The 22327-nt window shown below is 42.2% G+C and overlaps 1 protein-coding gene across 1 annotated transcript in view; it reads left to right on the top strand.

The window, feature by feature from the left end:
- TRAF3IP2 (TRAF3 interacting protein 2) overlaps nt 1–22327 on the top strand; it is a 41871-nt gene that overhangs the window by 3689 nt on the left and 15855 nt on the right. Inside the window, exons 2-5 of the mRNA XM_056566339.1 lie at nt 11442–11728; nt 15747–15837; nt 17360–17523; nt 18631–18719. Coding sequence (XP_056422314.1) covers nt 11449–11728; nt 15747–15837; nt 17360–17523; nt 18631–18719 — 624 coding nt within the window. The 5' untranslated portion in view covers nt 11442–11448. The remainder of the gene's footprint in view (nt 1–11441; nt 11729–15746; nt 15838–17359; nt 17524–18630; nt 18720–22327) is intronic.

Below are 22327 nucleotides of genomic sequence, written 5' to 3'. Positions count from 1 at the left end.
AGGGCTGTATGAGGGCTGATTTTTCTATATACAGGGCTGTATGAGGGCTTATTTTTCTATATACAGGGCTGTATGAGGGCTTATTTTTCTATATACAGGGCTGTATGAGGGCTGATTTTTCTATATACAGGGCTGTATGAGGGCTTATTTTTCTATATACAGGGCTGTATGAGGGCTTATTTTTCTATATACAGGGCTGTATGAGGGCTTATTTTTCTATATACAGGGCTGTATGAGGGCTTATTTTTCTATATACAGGGCTGTATGAGGGCTTATTTTTCTATATACAGGGCTGTATGAGGGCTTATTTTTCTATATACAGGGCTGTATGAGGGCTTATTTTTCTATATACAGGGCTGTATGAGGGCTTATTTTTCTATATACAGGGCTGTATGAGGGCTTATTTTTCTATATACAGGGCTGTATGAGGGCTTATTTTTCTATATACAGGGCTGTATGAGGGCTTATTTTTCTATATACAGGGCTGTATGAGGGCTTATTTTTCTATATACAGGGCTGTATGAGGGCTTATTTTTCTATATACAGGGCTGTATGAGGGCTTATTTTTCTATATACAGGGCTGTATGAGGGCTTATTTTTCTATATACAGGGCTGTATGAGGGCTTATTTTTCTATATACAGGGCTGTATGAGGGCTTATTTTTCTATATACAGGGCTGTATGAGGGCTTATTTTTCTATATACAGGGCTGTATGAGGGCTTATTTTTCTATATACAGGGCTGTATGAGGGCTTATTTTTCTATATACAGGGCTGTATGAGGCTTATTTTTCTATATACAGGGCTGTATGAGGGCTTATTTTTCTATATACAGGGCTGTATGAGGGCTGATTTTTCTATATACAGGGCTGTATGAGGGCTTATTTTTCTATATACAGGGCTGTATGAGGGCTGATTTTTCTATATACAGGGCTGTATGAGGGCTTATTTTTTGTGCCATGATCTGCAGTTTTTAACAATACCAATTTTTTGTATATGTTATGGTCACCTTCTTTTGGGATGTGAGATGAGCAAAATCTGCAGTTATGGACTTTTTTATGTTAAAACGGGAAAGGGGGGCCATTTATTTATTTGGGGGAAGAGGCTTATTCACAGTTATTAAAACTTACTTTTTTTTTAAGTCATGGCATACCATATAGAGAGACACATATTAGGGCAGCAAGCCCCAACCTGTGGCTCTCCAGCTGTTGCAAAGCGACATTTCCTACCTTCTTCACAGACAAGCAGCCTGCGTTTGCAACATTTGTTTATTTATTAAAAATGATTATGATGATTTAATTGACCTGTTCCAAATGTATCAACCTATGATGGATGTCAGACCATGGAAGTGAATGTAGCATAATGGATCATGGGATTCTGCTATATAACAGACCATGGTTCTGGTTTATCAAAATGTGTGAGAGGAAAAACTGAAGAGATTTTGCCCAGAGCAACCAATTACAGCAGAAACTATAGAATTCCTCTTAAAAACAGGCCAAATCGTGTAACAGTTTATGGTCAATGTAAGATCCCCCTTATTGTTTTGTCATGGCATAGTATGAATAGCCAGAGAGGGAAAATGATGACAAAACTGATCTTATAGTTTCCTATAGGAACACTTTTGTGCCTGGTGGATTCATTTTCTATGTCAGACATCTCTTCAAACAAGGGAACTGTTGCATTAAAGGGGTATTCCAGGAAAAAACTTTTTTATATATATCAATTGGCTCCAGAAAGTTAAACAGATTAATAAATTACTTCTATTAAAAAATCTTAATCCTTTCAGTACTTATGAGCTTCTGAAGTTTAGGTTGTTCTTTTCTGTCTAAGTAATCTCTGATGACACGTGTCTCGGGAATCGCCCAGTTTAGAAGAGGTTTGCTATGGGAATTTGCTTCTAAACTGGGCGTTTCCCGAGACACGTGTCATCAGAGAGGACTTAGACAGAAAAGAACAACCTTAACTTCAGAAGCTCATAAGTACTGAAAGGATTAAGATTTTTTAATAGAAGTAATTTACAAATCTGTTTAACTTTCTAGAGCCAGTTGATATACATAAAAAAGTTTTTCCTGGAATACCCCTTTAAGTGTTTTCTGTATGGACAATGGACCAGACCAGTGCACAGCTTTATCATGAGCTGCACGAAGCTTGGGCATAACACAACTGATATTCAGAAATGTCCTTCCTAACCTCTTCTCTTGACTTAATATATCCTGGGAAGAGTGGCATGAATGACTAGCTTTGAATATGATTTTGTAATACTCTGTTGGGGGATGTGCGTGTTATATGTAACAATCCAGTAATTGTGATGTGTTAAACCTCTTTCCGCTATAGTACTTATGCATATTTGCTATCTGTGGGTATGTTTCCACAATTGGATGTATGCATATGTCCTGCTTTCTCTCTGTACGCGGGGACGTGGCACAGGAGATCATTGGCAGGACCCGGCTGTCAATCACGTTGTTTACACTTGTGGGATCAGAGGTCCAGAATGTGGAGTTTTAAGTCATGATGTAGCAGATTGGTATGTTGGGGAAAAGTACAAAATGCTCTTTGCAAGTAATACATAGGGGGAGATTTATCAAAACCTGTCCAGAGGAAAAGTTGCCCAGTTGTCCATAGCAACCAATCAGATCGCTTCTTTCATTTTTAACAAGGCCTCTGCAAAATGAAAGAAGTGATCTGATTGGTTGCTAGATCGCTTCTTTCATTTTTAACAAGGCCTCTGCAAAATGAAAGAAGCGATCTGATTGGTTGCTATGGGCAACTCAGCAACTTTTCTTCTGGACAGGTTTTGATAAATCTCCCCCTGTGCCTATGTGGTGCACAACAATGAAAGGTTAATGTGTATTTGGCATTGCTATTAGTTCAAATATGTACCAGGTACAAGTTATATAATGTCCAGAAATATTGCTATTTTTTATGTTCAAACATATGACAGCTTATTCTCAAAAGTAACCTAAGATGACAGGTGCACACTGAGATTTATATTTCAGTGCCTTCTGTGATGTCGTAAGGCCTCAAGATCATTGTCACCATTGCAAATGGAGTTTAGGCTGGGTTGAGACCACATACATGCTCACAAGGAGATCTGCGGGATTCATCATTAGGTGTCTATTGTAGACACAGTTCTACCCCTGTACACTGCTTGTCTATTGTACACTCTTGCTCAGCATTTACTAAGGCTGTTGCACTCCTTGATAAATCTTGTGCAAATATAGAAACGTCTCCCTCGCTCTACCGTGCACTCCTTCTCTACCTCACAGGAAAAGTGGACACAGGGATTTTGTTCTATTGCTTTGAGGCCAAGATTCCATTGAGGTTTTTTATGTATCATAAAAAAAAATGCCAGAAAAACTGTCCCAGCTTTTTCCTGCGCTTTGTCAGTTTTTCTTTCTTTCTTTTTTATTGCATTTTTGCTTGTGTGTGGAAACAAAAAAAATGTACAAAATATTTTTTTCTTTTAAATTTAGACGCGTGAATGCGGAGGACTATGTCAGATTTTGTGGATTGCGATGATGAACAGCATTTTTTTTTAAATGTCAATAAAAGGGTTAACGAGGGCTGTGGGGGAGTGTTTTTTTAAATAAAAATTTTTTTTCATTGTGTTGTTTTTTATAATTGAATTTTCAGGCTTAGTAGTGGAAGCCATCTTGTAGACAGAACCCATTACTAAGCTGGGGATTAGCGTTAGCCCCCAAAACAGCTAATGCTAACCCCCAATTATTACCCCGGTACCCACCGCCACAGGGTTTCCAGGAAGAGAAGCTACCAACAGGCCTGGAGCGGCAAAAATGGCGCTCAAAGGCCTTGGCCGTAACAGGCTGGCGTTATTTAGGCTGGGGAGGGCCAGTAACAATGGTCCTCGCCCACCCTGGTAATGTCAGGCTGTTGCTGCTTGGTTGGTATCTGGCTGATACTGAAAAAATTAGGGAACCACACACTTTTTTTATTTATTAAAAAAAACGCATATTTTCAGTATCAGCCAGATACCAACCAAGCAGCAACAGCCTGACGTTACCAGGGTGGGCGAGGACATTGTTACTGGCCCTCCCCAGCCTAAATAACGCCAGCCTGTTACCACATAGGCCCAGGAGCGCCATTTTTGATGCTCCGGGCCTGTTGGTACTGGCTCTTCCCGGCACCCCTGTGGCGGTGGGTACCGGGGTAATAATTGGGGGTTAGCGCTAGCTGTTTTTGGGGCTAACGCTAAGCCCTGGCTTAGTAATGGATTCTGTCTATAAGACAGCTTCCACTACTAACCCTGAAAATTCAATTATAAAAAACACGGACAAATTGAAAAAAAATTTTATAAAAAAAAAAATCACTCCCTCACAGCACTCTTTAACCATTTTATTGAAATAAAAAAAAAAAAACGCTGGTCATCGTCGCAGTCCACCGAATCCGACGTAGTCCTCCGCATTCACGTATCTGAAATGAGAAGAAAAGAAAAACAAGAAATATGGGTTAGTACATTTTTTTTGCTCTCCCCTGGGAAGAGCGCACATAATGCAGCGTGTTCCTAAACAGGGAGCCTCCAATTGTTGCTAAACTTAAACTCCCATCATAGGGGGCTGTAGTTAAGCAACAGCTGGAGGCACACTGGTTGCAAAACACCGAGAGTTTGTTACTTAAAGGGTAGCTCCCACCATCCTATTTTTTTTTTTTGCTAGTCCGTTCCCCCCCCCGCTACGGCACTAGCCCGTTCCCTCCTCCCCCCCCCACCCCCGCCCTGCATACCCCATTCTCTCATTACACTTGCAGTTACTGCAGAGTCCAGCAGCGGGCGTGCAGGGACAGCGGCGGCAACGAGGCGGCGGCGGCGATGTGCAGGAGGAGTGGCCTCCCAGCCAGTGGCCGGGGAGCCAATGCGCTCGCTCCCGCCTGTCTGATTGACAGGCAGGGAGCGAGTGCAGCCTAACTGAAAAAGGACTGATTGCCAGTCCTTTTTCAGTAGCCGTTTTTTAAATGTAAATTAAACCTTTTTAATGAAAAAAACTATAATAAAAGTATATTAGAGATATGTTGTAGTACATAAGTACTACAACATATCAAAAAATAAAGTTGGTGACAGTGCCCATTTAACTCAGTGTTTCCCAACCCGTGCGCCTCCAGCTGTTGCCAAACTGCAACTCCCAGCGTGTACGGTTTGTCAGTGCATGCTGGGAGTAATAGTTTTTTGCAACAGCTGGAGGCACACAGGTAGGGAAACACTGAGTTAGGAAACAGGCAATGTTTCCCAACCAGTGCGCCTCCAGTTGTTGCAAAACTACAACTCCCGGCATGCCCAGGCAGTCGAGACATGCTGGGAGTTGTAGTCTTGTAACATCTGACCCTTCAGATGTTGCCTAACTACAACTCCCAGCATGCCTGGGCAGTCTGGGCATACTTGGAGTTGAAGTTTTGCAACATCTGGAGGGCTACAGTTTGGACACGTCTACTTAGCGGTCTCCCAACTGTTCTCCTCCCGTTGTTGCAAAACTACAACTCCCAGCATGCCCTTCGACTGTCTGAGCATGCTTGGAGTTGTAGTTTTGCAACAACTGGAGGCACACTGGTTGGGAAACTCAGTGTTTCCCAACCTGTGTGCCTCCAGCTGTTGCAAAACTTCAACTTCAAGCATGCCCAGACTGCCCAGGCATGCTGGAAGTTGTAGTTCGGCAACATCTGAAGGGCCAGATGTTACAGAACTACAGCTCCCAGCATGCCTGGACTTTCTGAGCATGCTGAGAGTTGTAGTTTTGCAACATCTGGAAGAGCACAGATTGGAGACCACTGCACACTGGTGTCCAAACTGAGGCCCTCCAGATGTTGCAAAGCTACAACTCCCAGCCTTTGGCTGTCTGGGCATGCTGGGAGTTGTAGTTTTGAAACTCCTAGAAGCAGCAGTGAATATCACTTTACAGCGATCTTCACTGCTGCTTCCACTTACCTGCCGCAGCTGCCTTCTAGATGGTCCCCGGTCCTTGCCGTCCCCGCCGGTCGCACAGCAGGTATGTGCCGCAGCCCCCCGCAGCTCCCGGGATCCTCTTCCCCCGCTCTACCCGACTTCTGGGGGCGGGAAAAGCGGGGGATCTGAACTTTAACCCCCCAAAGTCAGCGATCACTGTGATTGGTCCACAGGGACCAACCACAATGATCGCTGACCAGGACCATCCACAGATAGTCCTAGGGGGGGCTTGCAGAAGTTGTCCCCCGTTAGTAACAGTGGGACTTCTGCCAGTTAACCCGTGCGATACCGCGCATCGCCAGGTTTACTGCATGACATATATAAATGTCATGATGCGCGAACTACCTGCACATCATGACATTTATATATGTCATTCTGCAGGAACGGGTTAAATTGGGGGGCCACTGATGTAATGCGGATTGCAGCAGATCTCCAAAATGATCTGCTGCGATCCGCATTTAAATTAAAAAGCCGGTGGTACATGCGGCTACATCGCGCTGCCACCGGCTTCTATATAGACTGTAATGATTCATAATCCCTGCCGGGAGCTCTGATTGGAGAATAGCTATTGACCAATCAGAGCTCCCCTCTCCCGGCGGCGGGGATTATGAATTATGACAGCTGTATATAGAAGTCGTGTCAGCGCAGTGAAGCCGCATGTACCGTCGGCTTTTACAGTTAATAAATGCGGATCGCAGCGGGTCTCTGGATAATGACCTGCTGCGATCTGCACCTCAGCCCCTGGACTATAACTCCCATCATGGGCAGAGTCTGTCCATGATGGGAGTTGCAGTCCTTCCTGTGTGAAAATACACACTTTGGTACGTGTCCTCCGAGGTGGTGTATATTTGCGCAAAAAAAATGTTGTGCGTCCAAAAAAAAAACCCAGTTAGTAAATCAATGTCTACGGGAAAAATGGCTCTACGGTACACACGAAGGGTGACATCTGTAGAAAAGTTCCAACAAAAAAGACACACAAAAAGAACGCAGAAAATATCATAGCGCAAGATTTTGCACAAGAAAATACACTTAAAATTACTCTATATAGATTGATGAATCCCCCCCCCCCTTATTCCCTATCCGCAGGATAGGGGATAAGTGTCTGATTGTGGGGGGTCAGAATGCTGGGACCGCCCCCGTGATCTCCTATACGAGGTCCCGGCTCTACCATGCAGAAGGCGTGTCAGCTGCATCATGACGCTGCAGCCGACACGCCTCCTTCATGTATCTCTATGGGAGAGGCGGAGATGCAGCGTTCGTGCATCCCCGCCTCTCCCATAGAGCTGTATGGATGGATGCAGAGCCGCAGCAATTCCAGGTCCCTGTATGGTAGATGCGGATAGGGGATAAGTGTCTCAGACTGCAGTACTCCTTTAACCCCTTAAGGACCCAGCCATTTTACACCTTAGGACCCGGCCATTTTTTGAACATCTGACCACTGTCACTTTAAACATTAATAACTCTGGAATGCTTTTACTTATCAATCTGATTCCGAGATTGTTTTTTCGTGACATATTCTACTTTAACATAGTGGTAAAATTTTGTGGTAACTTGCATCCTTTCTTGGTGAAAAATCCCAAAATTTGATGAGAAATTTGAAAATTTAGCATTTTTCTAACTTTGAAGCTCTCTGCTTGTAAGGAAAATGGATATTCCAAATATTTATTTTATTTTATTCACATATACAATATGTCTACTTTATGTTTGCATCATAAAATTGACGTGTTTTTACTTTTGGAAGACTCCAGAGGGCTTCAAAGTTCAGCAGCAATTTTCCAATTTTTCACAAAATTTTCAAACTCACTATTTTTCAGGGACCAGTTCAGGTTTGAAGTGGATTTGAAGGGTCTTCATATTAGAAATACCCCACAAATGACCCCATTAAAAAAACCGCACCCCCCAAAGTATTCAAAATGACATTCAGTCAGCGTTTTAACCCTTTGGTGTTTCACAGGAATAGCAGCAAAGTGAAGGAGAAAATTCACAATCTTCATTTTTTACACTTGCATTTTCTTGTAGACCCAATTTTTGAATTTTTGCAAGGGGTAAAAGGAGAAAATTTATACTTGTATTTGTAGCCCAATTTCTCTCGAGTAAGCACATACCTCATATGTCCATGAAAAGTGTTCGGCGGGCGCAGTAGAGGGCTCAGAAGCGAAGGAGCGACAAGGGGATTTTGGAGAGTACGTTTTTCAGAAATGGTTTTTGGGGGGCATGTTGCATTTAGGAAGCCCCTATGGTGCCAGAACAGCAAAAAAAAAACACATGCCATACCATTTTGGAAACTAGACCCCATGAGGAACGTAACAAGGAATTAAGTGAGCCTTAATACCCCACAGGTGTTTCACGACTTTTGCATATGTAAAAAAAAATAATAATAATTTTCACTAAAATGTGTGTTTCCCCCCAAATTTCACATTTTTGCAAGGGTTAATAGCAGAAAATACCCCCCAAAATTTGTAACCCCATCTCTTCTGAGTATGGAGGTACCCCATAAGTTGGCATGAAGTGCATTGCGGGCGAACTACAATGCTCAGAAGAGAAGGAGTCATATTTGGCTTTTTGAGAGCAAATTTTGCTCGGGGGCATGTCGCATTTAGGAAGCCCCTATGGTGCCAGGACAGCAAAATAACCTCCACATGGCATACCATTTTGGAAACTAGACCCCTTGAGGAATGTAACAAGGGGTACAGTGAGCATTTACCCCCCACTGGTGTCTGTCAGATCTTTGGAACAGTGGGCTGTACAAATTTTTTTATTTGCACAGCCCATTGTTCCAAAGATCCGTCAGACACCAGTGGGGGGTAAATTCTCACTGCACCCCTCATTACATTCCGTGAGGGGTGTAGTTTCCGAAATGGGGTCACATGTGTTTTTTTTTTCTTTTTTGCGTTTGGCAAAACCGCTGTAACAATCAGCCACCCCTGTGCAAATCACCTCAAATGTACATGGCGCACTCTCCCTTCTGAGCCTTGTTGTGCGCCCCCAGAGCACTTTGCGCCCACATATGGGGTATCTCCGTAGTCGGGAGAAGTTGCATTACAAATTTTGGGGGGCTTTTTTCCCCTTTACCTCTTGTCAAAATGAAAAGTATAGGGCAACACCAGCATGTTAGTGTAAAAATTTTTTTTTTTTTACACCAACATGCTGGTGTAGACCCCAACTTCCCCTTTTCATAAGGGGTGAAAGGAGAAAAAGCCCCCCAAAATTTGTTAGGCAATTTCTCCCGAGTACGGCGATACCCCATATGTGACCCTAAACTGTTGCCTTGAAATACGACAGGGCTCCGAAGTGAGAGCGCCATGTGCATTTGAGGCCTGAATTAGGGATTTGCATAGGGGTGGACATAGGGGTATTCTACGCCAGTGATTCCCAAACAGGGTGCCTCCAGCTGTTGCAAAACTCCCAGCATGCTTGGACAGTCAACGGCTGTCCGGCAATACTGGGAGTTGTTGTTTTGCAACAGCTGGAGGCTCCATTTTGGAAACAGTGGCGTACCAGACGTTTTTAATTTTTATTGGGGAGGGGAGGGGGCTGTGTAGGGGTATGTGTATATGTAGTGTTTTTTTACTTTTTATTTTATTTTGTGTTAGTAGTGTAGTGTTTTTAGGGGACAGTCACGCGGGCAGGGGTTACAGCGAGTTTCCCGCTACGAGTTTGAGCTGACGCGCAAAATTTGCTGCATCGCAAACTTGCAGCCTGATACTCACTGTAAGCCCCTGCCCATGTGAAAGTACCCTGTACATTCACAGGGGGGGGGGGGACCTCCAGCTGGTGCAAAACTACAACTCCCAGCATGCACAGTCTATCAGTGCATGCTGGCAGTTATAGTTTTGCAACAGCTGGAGGCACACGGGTTGGGAAACACTGAGTTAGGAAACAGACAATGTTTCCCAACCAGTGTGCCTCCAGTTGTTGCAAAACCACAACTCCCAGCATGCCCAGGCAGCCGAAGGGCATATTGGGAGTAGTGGTTACGTAACAGCTGGAGGAGAACAGTTTGGGGACCACTGTGTAGTGGTGTCCAAGCTGCAGCCCTCCAGATGTTGCAAAACTACAACTCCCAGTATGCCAAAACTGTCCAGGCATGCTGGGAGTTGTAGTTCTGCAACATCTGAAGGGCCAGATGTTACAGAACTACAACTCCCAGCATGCCTGGACAGTAAGGGCATGCTGAGGATGTGTAGTTTTGCAACATCTGGAAGGGCACAGTGGTCTCCAAACTGTGGACCTCCAGATGTTGCAAAACTGCAACTCCCAGCATGCCCAGACGCCAAGGGCTGTCTGGGCATGCTGGGAGTTGTAGTTTACAGGGTCCCATTACAGCAATGCATGTCGCTTTACGGCGACGTGCATTGCTGTAAAGGGCCCGACCGCGGCTGAAGATCAACTCACCTGTCGCCGCCGCCGCCTTCTTCCTCGCCGGGATCCGGGTCTTCAAGGACGAGGTAAGTACCGGGGCCGGTCCCCAGCACTCCCCCGTCCCCCGCCGCGTTCTCCGGTCTTCCTCCCGTCCTCTCTGGACTTCCAGGGGCCGGGCAGGACGGGAGGAAGTAACCGCCCCCCCTCCTGCGATTGGTCGGTTAGTTAACCGACAGATCGCAGGGTATAGGAGGAGGTGGCAGGCTTGCCACCTCGCTCCTATACTCCAGCATGGTCCTGGCTGTCTGTGACAGCCGGGATCATGCGAAATTACCGGGCGGTCGGGTCCCAGAGACCCGATCAGCCCGGTATCGCCGCAGATCGCAAGGGCGATTTCCCTTGCGATTTGCGGCGATCGCCGACATGGGGGGCCTACATGGCCCCCCTCGGCGTTTGCCCTGGATGCCTGCTGAAGCATTTCAGCAGGCATCCGCTTCCGATCTCTGCCCGGGGCGCGGCAGAGACCGGAGAAACACCAGGACGTACTAGTACGTCCTGGGTCCTTAAAGCCCAGGGTGCCAGGACGTTCTAGTACGTCCTGGGTCCTTAAGGGGTTAAGGGTGAATTCCCTTTGCAGAAGTGTTGTGATTTCTCCATACAATATAATTGGATTACACTTTAACAAATCTTATCTACAGACAGTGGACATTTTTCACATAGAAATCGACCTACAGTGTGGACCTGCAATAATTGTATGAAATAAAAAAAACTTACAAAAAAAAGTATCCTATGTCCTATGGTAATAACCAGTTAGCTCTGCTCCCTGAGCTCCAGCGGTGACTCGTTTTGTCGACATAGACATGTAAACGCTGCAGCTGTCACATGGGGGTTGACACAATACTGCTGTTGGCTAGAAAACAGAGACTGATGGAAGACCAAGGCAGCAGCGCCATGAGATTGTTTGTTCAAACAAAGCAGATCATTGGCAAGTAAACATACAGAATATAACTATAGTAAAAGTAAATAGAAACAATTGCTACACATTTACATACCATTTCTTTTACTTCCTGATAAAATGTTCTCATGCTTTAACAGAACTGTAACTAGCCCCTTCTCATACTTGGAATCTAGGGTAAAGATGATGAGAAGTTTACCAGAAGAGGATGATGAATCCTTGTATCCACAGCAAAACTCTGGAAAAATTTCTGAGGGCAATTGGGGAAGCATAGATAAGAGGCACTGCCAATCTTATAGTAATGGAGCTCAAGGATGGCAGATACAACTTGGTAAAGACACAGACTATAGCTCCGGTATATCAGAAATACTAGGGATGGAACACCTGGAAGGACCGAATACCCTCACATCATGTGGCAGTCCAACAGACCACAGGCATCCAATGTTCCAAAACACAAATCACGGTGAGTACGACTATCATGTGTAATAGATCACAAATCCCATAAATATGGTCCAATGAATAGTATGGACTTACCTGTTTAACTATATGCAAACTTTCATCACATGTTGGAAAGGGGCATGACACCCTCAAAAAATGTAGGTATAGATAATGGCCCTGATTTACTAAGAGTGGAGTGTTTATTTTGGAGTGTTTTCAATATCACTCGTCTTTTTTTTTTCAGGCTTATTTACTATTCTGTCGCACATGTCTGTCATTTTTTAGTCGCACTTTTTTTGTGTCGCGCTAGTCAATTTTGTCGCACAAACTCTGAGCTAAAGAAATTAGTTGTGTGAGTCAAAATGGTTTAGACTTGTTTGTTTAAAAATGTTTCCATGAATCAAAAGTATTCATGTGTTATAATTTTTCAAACATTACAACAATTATCCTTGTTAATCAGCTTGGGTGTTAAATTGATTTAAACCTAATATTGCAAATGTGTTAAAAAGAAAAAAAGAAATATAAACATTAACTATCATAAGAGCATATTCAATATTTAATTCATAAAAGTGTTTAACTACAAAATGTTTTCAGGTTATAAAACAAGTTACTTTTACAAAAAACACAATGGCAAACAGTCACTCCATTTTTGGAATTTCACTCGGCAACACAAAAAAACGTGCAACAGAAAAATAACCGACATGTGCGACAGAATAGTAAATTAGCCTGAAAAAAAGACGAGTGATATTGAAATCACTCCAAAATAAACACTCCACTCTTAGTAAATCAAGGCCATTGTGTGAGGCAAACTCACACTTTTTCTCGAGTGATTTTGGAAGTACTCCGAGTACTTTTTGTTTTTTGCCGGTAAAACGCCCATTTTGGCATAAAACTTGCCCATTGCAGAGTGAAAAAAAAACACTCCGAGTGTTTTCTAAAGTGTCGGTTGTGCGACTAAAATTTGGACGCATAAATAGTCGCACAGACGTTGCGACTAAAATTTAGGCGCAATAACGGAGAAAAAGAGTCGGTTGGACTTTAGTAATTGAGGGCCGATGTGTTCTATTAATGTTTGCTTCCCTGGAGTCTTTCAAGAATATTGAAATAAAGGTTCACATTACTGCAGTCCTTGCACCAAACTATGGCGCACACCATATGCTCACATGAGCCCTTAGACTGTTTATTTTATACTCCTAATCCAGCAGCACCCTAAGGGTGTATTCACACATACAGTATCCTGCGCATATTGTATGCACAGTATTTGAAGCTGTAGATTTTATGCTGCAGCATTCAATGTAAATAAACTAAATGACTGAACAAAGCTTCAAATCTGCAGCTTCAAATCCTATGGATCAAATATGCGCAGAATACAGTACGTGTGAATGCTTTTCTGTTGCTTTCTTTTCTTTAGCAGTTCTGTCAACTACTTTTCTACCGCTTCACCCAATTCTGTGTTGCTGCTGCCCCCACTAGTTTCATGACTATAGTTATTCTTCCCAAATCAGTCCCAGACAGATAGTAGCCCAGGTTGCAATAGTGCCCTCCACAATACTTTTGTCCCCAGTGGTGGCTTATGCAGTAACAGGGCTCCCTTAGGGCCCTCCTCACAGCAACAGTGCTTTCCGTCCTTGACAAAGCCATTGAGCATGGTGAAACATTGGGAAGGCTCTAGTTACCGTTTTAATAGCAATAGTGCACTGTGGATAGGATGTTAATAAACTAAGCATGTATGATAGATAAGAAAAGGGAGTTACTTTATGGTATAAGTGCGGTAGCACTAGGAGAAAGTCCCTGAAACTGATCACTCCAAGACTTATCTATCAGCTTATAAGATCTATGAATCATACAAGAGGAGGGTTCCCAATTTCATCCCCCACAGGAACTAAGGCTATTGTAATTTTAATTTACTATTAATTCTGATTTGGGGAACTTTAAACATTTTAATATGAATAAATAAATAAAAGGTAAATTTTAAAATCACAGGGGGGATCCCTAACCATTAGGGCCTAGTTCCACTGAGGGCACAAGCGCATAAGTGGGTTTTTGTGGTAACTTCTTAGTGTCAGCATGCATAGTACACCCCTTACAGTAACAGTACATCCACACAGTACTGATAACATGCCCTCCTTACATTAATTGTGTCCCTTCTCACAGTAATAGGGCACATAAGAACAGCAGTGACTATGGGCATGCACATGTTTTCTAGGTTTTGATGGAAAGGTCAAAAGTGCTTTTTGAACGGGTGTCTCGGCAATAAACCTTATACATTGTAAACACAGGTGCCATTCATGCCACTACATGAAAAATGAAAATTGCTTCATCACAATTTGTAAAATGGAACATCACTCAGACACAATACAGTGACAATGTAGTTTTATTCTGCACGTTCTATCTGCATATGAGGCCTAAGACAGCAAGGTTTCTTTGCTGTCATATGACATCTACTTGAACTTTAAAGCATACCCATCAGATCCAACAACAATTTTTTTTATATATCACTCAGTGCCTAATCCTGACTATGTACATCTAATTGTTATGTATCTAGCACCTGTATTTATTACACTTTTAATTTAGCTCACTAGACTGAATTCCTCTCAAAGGGAGGGGCGTGGCCTCCCTTTGCAGGTCTCCGCCCCCTCCCTCAATATGCTGTCTGCTCACATCTCCCCTACCATTAGCAAAACTACAACTCCCAGCATGTCTTCACTGACAGTAGCGGGACACAAGCTGACAGTGGGAGGATTTTTCCTCAAGCTGTGAGCCCTGTGCTCACAGCTGTCAATCAAGGAAGTGTGTCCATGATGCATGGACACAGCAGGTTTAGTATGTGTCCAAGCAGGCAGGGGGGGGGGGGGGGCAGTTGTTTGACTGACTTTTTCAGTATGAAATACTGAAAATCTTCTAACAAAAGCAATTGCAAAACCTATTGGTTTTGCTTGCTTTACATCATATCAAAAGTTTTTGCATCTGACAGTCCCCATTTAAAGATTGCTGATTGTGTCTTTTTAGTGACTTAGTGATGCCTTCTATATAAATTAGAACAAAACAGTTTTGCGCTTTTTAAAGATTTTATCAACATGTCCTCCAAAATGTTGCAGATCAGTCATCAGGCAGTAGTAACAGTTTGTACGTGCTCCTATAGTGTACATCTGTGATTGCTAGTATAAGTAATGGACCTTCTACACGGGCTGATGATGGTGCAAAATGAGCATTCCTATAAAAAGACCTTCCTAATCACTAGTCCATGTAAACATTCCAACCATTAGATGACAAAACAAGAAAAACTCATTTGTCAGCTGACTGCATCATGTCTACCAACATAAAAATCATCAGTCTTTAATGTAAACAGTGACTGTGCTATCATAAAACAATGGCCCACATTTATCATTGTAGGTGTAAGTGAAGCATTTTTTTACACCTTTTTTTGTGTGTGCTGGTAATGTGTTGGAGCACCAAATTTATTAAATGGTCACAGAGCATTTGATAAATTTTGTGCAGGTCACATTTTCTCAAATTTCTCTCTTCACATACACCGAAAAGCTAAGCTAAGTCTGGGCTGGTGTAGTTTTAGAGACTTTTCAGTGGCTTTGTGCCTTTTTTGCTCCTTTTCACAAAAAGGCGCAGTTGATAAAACCGTTCCATATCATGTGTATTGGCAAAATCAGTGGATTACAACTCAAAATCAGCAGAAATGTGTAAACAAAAAGGGGCAAAAAAAGGCGCAAAAAAAACCTTGCTTGCTCCTTTTTTGCCACTTTTTTAGACACATAAAAAAGTCTAAAGACAATGATAAATATGGGCCTATGTTTGTTGAATGCTTCATACTAAGAACTACCTTTTGCAACAATGGGTCAGTTGCGTATGGGCACAGATGCCCAGCATAACAGTGAATTCAATTAAACATGTCTGCAATATTGTTTTTGCTCAATGTTCAAAACTAAACATAACCCCCCCCCCCCCAAATATACCATTTACACATATTAAATATTTGCTTTATAAGGAATAAGTAATAAAACATTAATGTAATGTCACTGTTGTTCTAGAACAAAGATGTCTTCCATTTGGCCATCCCTGTATGCGGCCTATGCTGCAGCATCCTCGCTTGTGCCAACCACATAATCAACCTCATCACTGGTATGTAAAATAATGATTGTTCTAATCTTTTAATTTTTTTTCCTGCTATTTATACCCAAAAGCATCCTTATTTTTTTAAGTTTATGATCTATACACTCTCACATCAAATACAGTGGTCCCTCAACATACGATGGTAATTCATTCCAAACGACCCATCGTTTGTCGAATCCATCGTATGTTGAGGGATCCGTGCAATGTAAAGTATAGGAAGCTGTACTCACCTGTCCCCGTCGCTCCGGACCAGGTCCTCACCGCTCCCGATGCTGTCCCAGGGGCTCCCGATGCTGTCCCGCTGCTCCGGTGTCTTCTTTGCGATCCTCCGGTGTCTTGCGCATCTTCGGCCTCGCTTTCTGGTGACGTTATTACGCTGCTGCGCCGGCGCGGCGTGCGTAGTGACGTAATAACAACGCCGGAAAGCAAGGCCCGGACCCTGGAGAAGATGCGCAAGACACCGGAGGATCGCGAAGTGGACCCGGAGCAGCCGGGAATAGGTAAGCGAACCTGCCAGGGATGCTTAAACTGCTATCCGACAGCAGCTTAAGCATTTTGCGCTGTCGGATAGCAGTTTATGCGATGGCCCCGACATATAAAAGCATCGTATGTCGTATGTTATCATATGTTGGGGCCATCGTAGGTCGGGGGGTTACTGTAAAAAGAATGTAAAGGGGATGACCACTCCACAATGCTGGTCTGCATTGTCTAGAGAGTGTGTAGATCCAGCTTGCAAGCCATGCCTTTCCGATGAGCTACACCTCTTCTATTTTTGGCCCTTTATTGGTTTCAGCTCAAGGCCAAAAAAAAATCTAACCCCTTCTATTTTCAGCTTACAATCTCATCATCACAGCTCATCCTCACCTGAGAAAGTGATACCACAACAATGTGAGGTCGGGATATGAGGGCAGAGTGTGAGGACAGGATATCAGGGCAGATCATGAGGATGGGATATAAGGTCAGGATATGAGGGCAGGATATATGGTCAGGATATATGGTCAGGATATGAGGGCAGGATATGAGATCGAGATAGGGGATTGATATAGTCTGATCCTGTGTGATGTGTTAATCCCTTCATTCAGCTCATACTAACCTACAAACACAGCCTGTTTGTAGTCTCTGGTCATGTAGACACATAGAAATTATACTTGTACATACATATCTGTGAATGCCATTTATTCTTTTAAATAACTATACGGTAGGATCATCCCACACAGTTTGTGTTTTTTTTCCCATGAAAACACATAGGTCTGTGTAAGAGCTACATACACAAAACAAAATGTTATCAACAATATTTGCACAGTTGCTTCATTATTTATTTTTGATGCATTGAAGCAATAAAAATGTTACAAAATGTACATATTCTTTAGCATACATAAAAAATGCACTAAAACATCTTGATAGCTTGGTATGTTGAGAAATACAGCTGTGAGAAGACAACTTTTGTCTTGCATGTATTCTGTATGTGAAGCTTAGGCTTGTCTATGTTCTCCATGACTCTAATATTGTTAAAATATTTTTCACCTTTTAGTGGTCCACAAAATTATCTTGCAGCACCATCTCCATACAATACCCCTAGGTATGATGGATATACCTATGGTCAACAGCATCAGATTAGGAATACTCATCCCCGTTTTCATCTTCCAGAAGAGCCAGGAACAGGATTGAAGATGAGTAACTTGCCTTCAGAGCAAAGTAAGTGCACTCTATCCATTTAGTAGGTCATTCATGCATTCTTACAGTCTTTTGTTTATTTAGATGGGAATTGAATACTTTAAAAAGCAGCAGTCATACATAAAATCTGATGATTCCTTTTGTTTTGTTAAAACTTTACTTATCATTTCATATATCTTGAATACACACACACTTGTTATGTGGAAGGAAATATCATAAACAAATAGTAGCCTGAATAATTAGCTTCTATAATTTCCATGCAATGTGACAAAAAAGAGGGTAAACAGGAAAAGGAAAGATATGAAAGAGAAAAAGGATTGGGCGGGAGGGTTTGTCCTGTAAAATTGTGTTTTTGGAAATTCATCCATGAAGTAATGTTTTATGGAACTTCTATGGCGTAGTTTATGAGATCTTCCACTTACAAGATCTTCTAGATCTTGGAAAACCAACAGAGTCACAACATAAGCCAGCCAACATGGGGCATTCCCAGAAAACATGGGGAGTCCACATATTTCTTCTTAATATCAGAGGGCATTAGCAAGTGTAACCTGAAGAGTACCTTGCACAGATAGAAAAAAAACATTTTGTGAAGAAGGAAATTATGCTCAGGTCCTTTTTCCAGCATAATAACATTTGTTGCATGGAAGGAAATATCTCCTAGGAGGGAGACTCAGTTAGGAAGAAGACGATCCCATGGACAAGGGGGAGTGTATGGTGTGTTGGTCTGTTACCATGTGGGATGTTAAGCCCAATAGTGCACTGAAAATATATTGCCAATGGGGTCTGTTCTTTTAGTAAATTTCTCCTCCAAAGATACCAACCCAGTAATGAATATTCAAAACTATTCACTTGTGTCGCTAGGACTTTTAAGAGCCTGCGCTCTGCTCTGAGCGATGAGAGTGACTATTTTGCATAGTTATGACGGGGGCAGGCCAAATCGGGAATATGGAGAAGCAGGGAGTGCACCGAGCCAGCTCCCCACCTTCATTGCGTATAGCTGCGCAGTGTAGCTGGACGATTAAGATGATCTCCTGCAATCCTTCGCTATTGTCCATTGTTATTGTGTCTAGGATACCACGAAGTAAACATAAAAATGAATTATTGAATATCCTTTGCTGTGTCTTTCAGGAAGAGTCTTCATTACCTATTCTTTGGATACTGCAAACTATGTTATACAACTGGCAAATCTTTTGTGCTCCAATGGATTCAAGACGACAGTGAGTACTGTTATATAGGGGCATTTTTAAAGACTGGCAGCTTACATGCCAATCTTACAGAAGAGTACATGTAAATTATAGATGGTAATGTTGTTTTTAAGCCTTTCCGAATTTATTCTTGTCAGTATTCTCTCTCAATTGGGCAATACAGAACAGTATAGCAAAATAAGGGTACAATACACGCCTAAAGTGTGTAAAACTAAATCTACCAGTATTACCTATAGAATTATAATGATATGCTGGAAGTTGTTCATAAGGAGGTGCCAGACATCATCTTACTGTGGACCTTGAGAGACTATAGTGCTGATCAGACACATTTAAAGGCAGAATAAACATTTACATCCAGTGACTCACAGGTGACGTCTACTCTAATCATTGTCATTTTTTTTCTCAATCCAGCTCAGAGCAGCATATAGACTTCCTCCCGTCATGTCTTATTTTTGCAGGGTTTGCTGCCCAGATGCCCTTGGATCTTTAAAGGGGTACTCCACTAGAAAACTTTTTGTTTTAAATCAACTGATGCCAGAAAGTTATACAGATTTATACTTCTATTTAAACATCTTAATCCTTCCAATACTTATCAGCTGCTGTATGCCCCACAGGAAGTTATTTTATTTTGGGATTTACTTCCTGTCTGACTGCAGTGCTCTCTGCTGACACCTCTTTCCATCTCAGGAACTGTCCAAAGTTTGAGCAAATCCCCATAGCAAACCCATCCTGCTCTGGACAGTTCCTGACATGGACAGAGGTATCAGCAGAAAGCTCTGTGGTCAGACAGAAAGAAAATTCAAAAAGAAAAGAACTTCCTGTGGATCATAAAGCAGCTGATAAATACAGGAAGGATTAAGATTTTTTTTATAGAAGTAATTTACAAATCTCTTTAACTTTCTGGCACCAGTTGATAAAAAAAAAAAAAAAGTTTTCCAGTGAAGTACCCCTTTAACCTTTACAAACGTTTCTACTAATTAAGACACAGTTGAATAATTAATTACTTTAGTTATTTTATTGTGCCCCTGTGCCACCTTAACTTATTTAATTGTGCCACTGCCCCTCATTGAACAGTTCCACAGTCCCCTAATTAACTGTGCCTCTGCCCCCTAAAGTTCTGACCCAGTGGTGTTGCTAGGGTTGGTGTCCCCTGGTACGGAAGAAAATGTGGTCACCCCATAAAGATTCACCAGGATTCACCCTTTTATCTACACCCTATGGCAAAAGCGGTCAACCTGCCACATTAAAGGGGGGCCTTAATTGTAAAGTGCTACATCTTACATCAAAGATAAGCTTTTTAGAAAGGAAACTTAGATGCATTAGTTTTCTTCTCTTTCTCTTCTCACTAAAACCTAGAGGAAAAAAACTAAACAAAAATTGGCTTAATCTGATCTTGTGTTTTGTACACTAGTAAAGGTAGCCACCGTGCTGCATGCCATCTACAGTTCTCTATAACTGTGCAAGCCATGGTGCCCCCCACTTTAGTGTTAACCACAGTACCCTAGTGTCAATGATATATATACCTAAGTACCAACCACAGTTCCTCCATAGTTATACGATATCAATCAGAGGGAGAGATTTATCATCTGCAGAGTTTTGGTACACTGCACATATATAAAGCTCCACCTTATACAAATTGTTCGCTTCTTAGCAAATCCAGTGGCACCATGACTGCCGTTATGCCCGATGCACAAATATACACCACCAATTGAGGTGGTGTTGCAAGTCAGCCCTAAAGTGACATGTGAGGAGGGCATGCCCGCTTCATTCGAGTTGCATGTTTTTGTGTAGAAATGGCAATTGTTTTGCAAAAATCACAATTTCTGTGATGCTCGAGGATTAGTGCCATTGGCGTAGCTTGATAAATGTCCTCCAAAGTGTCTTCTTGCAGGTTCCAGACATAATTTTAGCATTCAGAGCCACAGTGTCCTCATATTCACAATGATCCCTTAAAGAGGTGATCCAAAATGAGATATCTAGCTTATTGATGAGTTACTGATCCCAAGAACGGAGTACAGTCATCCCCTGAGTGAATGAAGCACAACATTTTTGGCAATATTCAGCAGCCACATAGACAATAAATGTAGCTCTGTCCATGCACAAAGAGGTCCCGGCAATCAGACACACACATCACCTATGATAAATTTGGATCTTGGGATAATAGATTTACAGTGTCACTGACCACCATAATGACTCTTTTACATTAAAGAAGTACAATTGACACCCATAGGTGTAAATGAAACAGTACACATTGCACATATGGGTGAGAATATAATCCTCAACAGTAAATAGCAAATAGCATAGTGAATGTAAACATGACAAAAAGTATGGGACATATAAATATACCATGTGATATAAATGTAGTTTTATACACTATTGTTAAGTGACTACACTTTTCTTTCTTTTGGGTTACTAGCTGAGTACCCGGCGCTGCCCATTTTTTCCTACCTAATCCTTGTGGGGGAGGAAAAGCAACAAAGGAGGAAGCTTTTGTTCACATATCCCGTCCTTAAATCCTGACCCCATATCCTCTCCTCATATCCCAAAACCCAAATCCCCTCCTCATATTCCGACCTCACATCCTGTCCTCATATTTTGTCCTCATATCCCGTCCCCATATCCTGTCCCCATTTCACGTCTTCATATCCTGACATCATATCCCGTCCCAATATCTTGCCCTTATATCCCGTTCCTATATACAGTCCCCATATCCTGACCTTATATCCCGTCCCCATATCCCGACCTCATATCCCGTCCTCATATCCTGCACCCATTTCTAATCCTCATATCATGTCCTCAGGTGAGGCTGAGTTGTGATGAAGATATTGTTAGCTGAAAATAAAATGGGTGTGGCTTAAATGGTGGGCGTGTCTTTGCAAGATGGAGCATGGGGGGTGATGCCAGACTGACGCATTCACCAGGAGATGTGGAGCAGAGCTTGTGGAGAAGTCCTATATGCTTGCATGGAACTTAAGACAAAAACCCCATCCTTCACATATGGGGGTAGGTTAGGGTTAAATTAACTATCTTAAATTTATAGTGGCCATATAAGTAACATGTGACCAAGTATTATCGAAATATCTCCAGCCGTACGGAAGTTATGCTGGAACATACATTTCCCATAGATTTGCATTGGACTTTAAACAAAAACCCCAACCCTCGCAAATGAGGGTAGGTTAGGATTAAATTAACTATCCTACATTTATAGTGGACATATAAGTAACATGTGACCAAGTATTATCAAAATATCCCCAGCCGTACGGAAGTTATGCTGGGACATACATTTCCCATAGATTTGCATTGGACTTTAAACAAAAACCCTGACCCTCGCAAATGAGGGTAGGTTAGGATTAAATTAACTATCCTACATTTATAGTGGACATATAAGTAACATGTGACCAAGTATTATCAAAATATCCCCAGCTGTTTGGAAGTTATGCAGTAACATATTTCCTGTAGACTTGTATGGGACTTTAAACAAAAACCCTGACTCTCACAAACTGGGGTTGGTAAGGGTTAAATTACCAAAAGAAAGAATTTAATCAGCAACAATAAATTATGAAATATTGCAAAACTTTATTAGTAGTATCATAAAAAAGACACATTAAAATATTAACAAG

The sequence above is a fragment of the Hyla sarda genome, chromosome 3 (assembly GCF_029499605.1).
Source record: "Hyla sarda isolate aHylSar1 chromosome 3, aHylSar1.hap1, whole genome shotgun sequence".
NCBI lineage: Eukaryota > Metazoa > Chordata > Amphibia > Anura > Hylidae > Hyla > Hyla sarda.
This window is presented reverse-complemented; position numbering and strand designations above follow the sequence as displayed.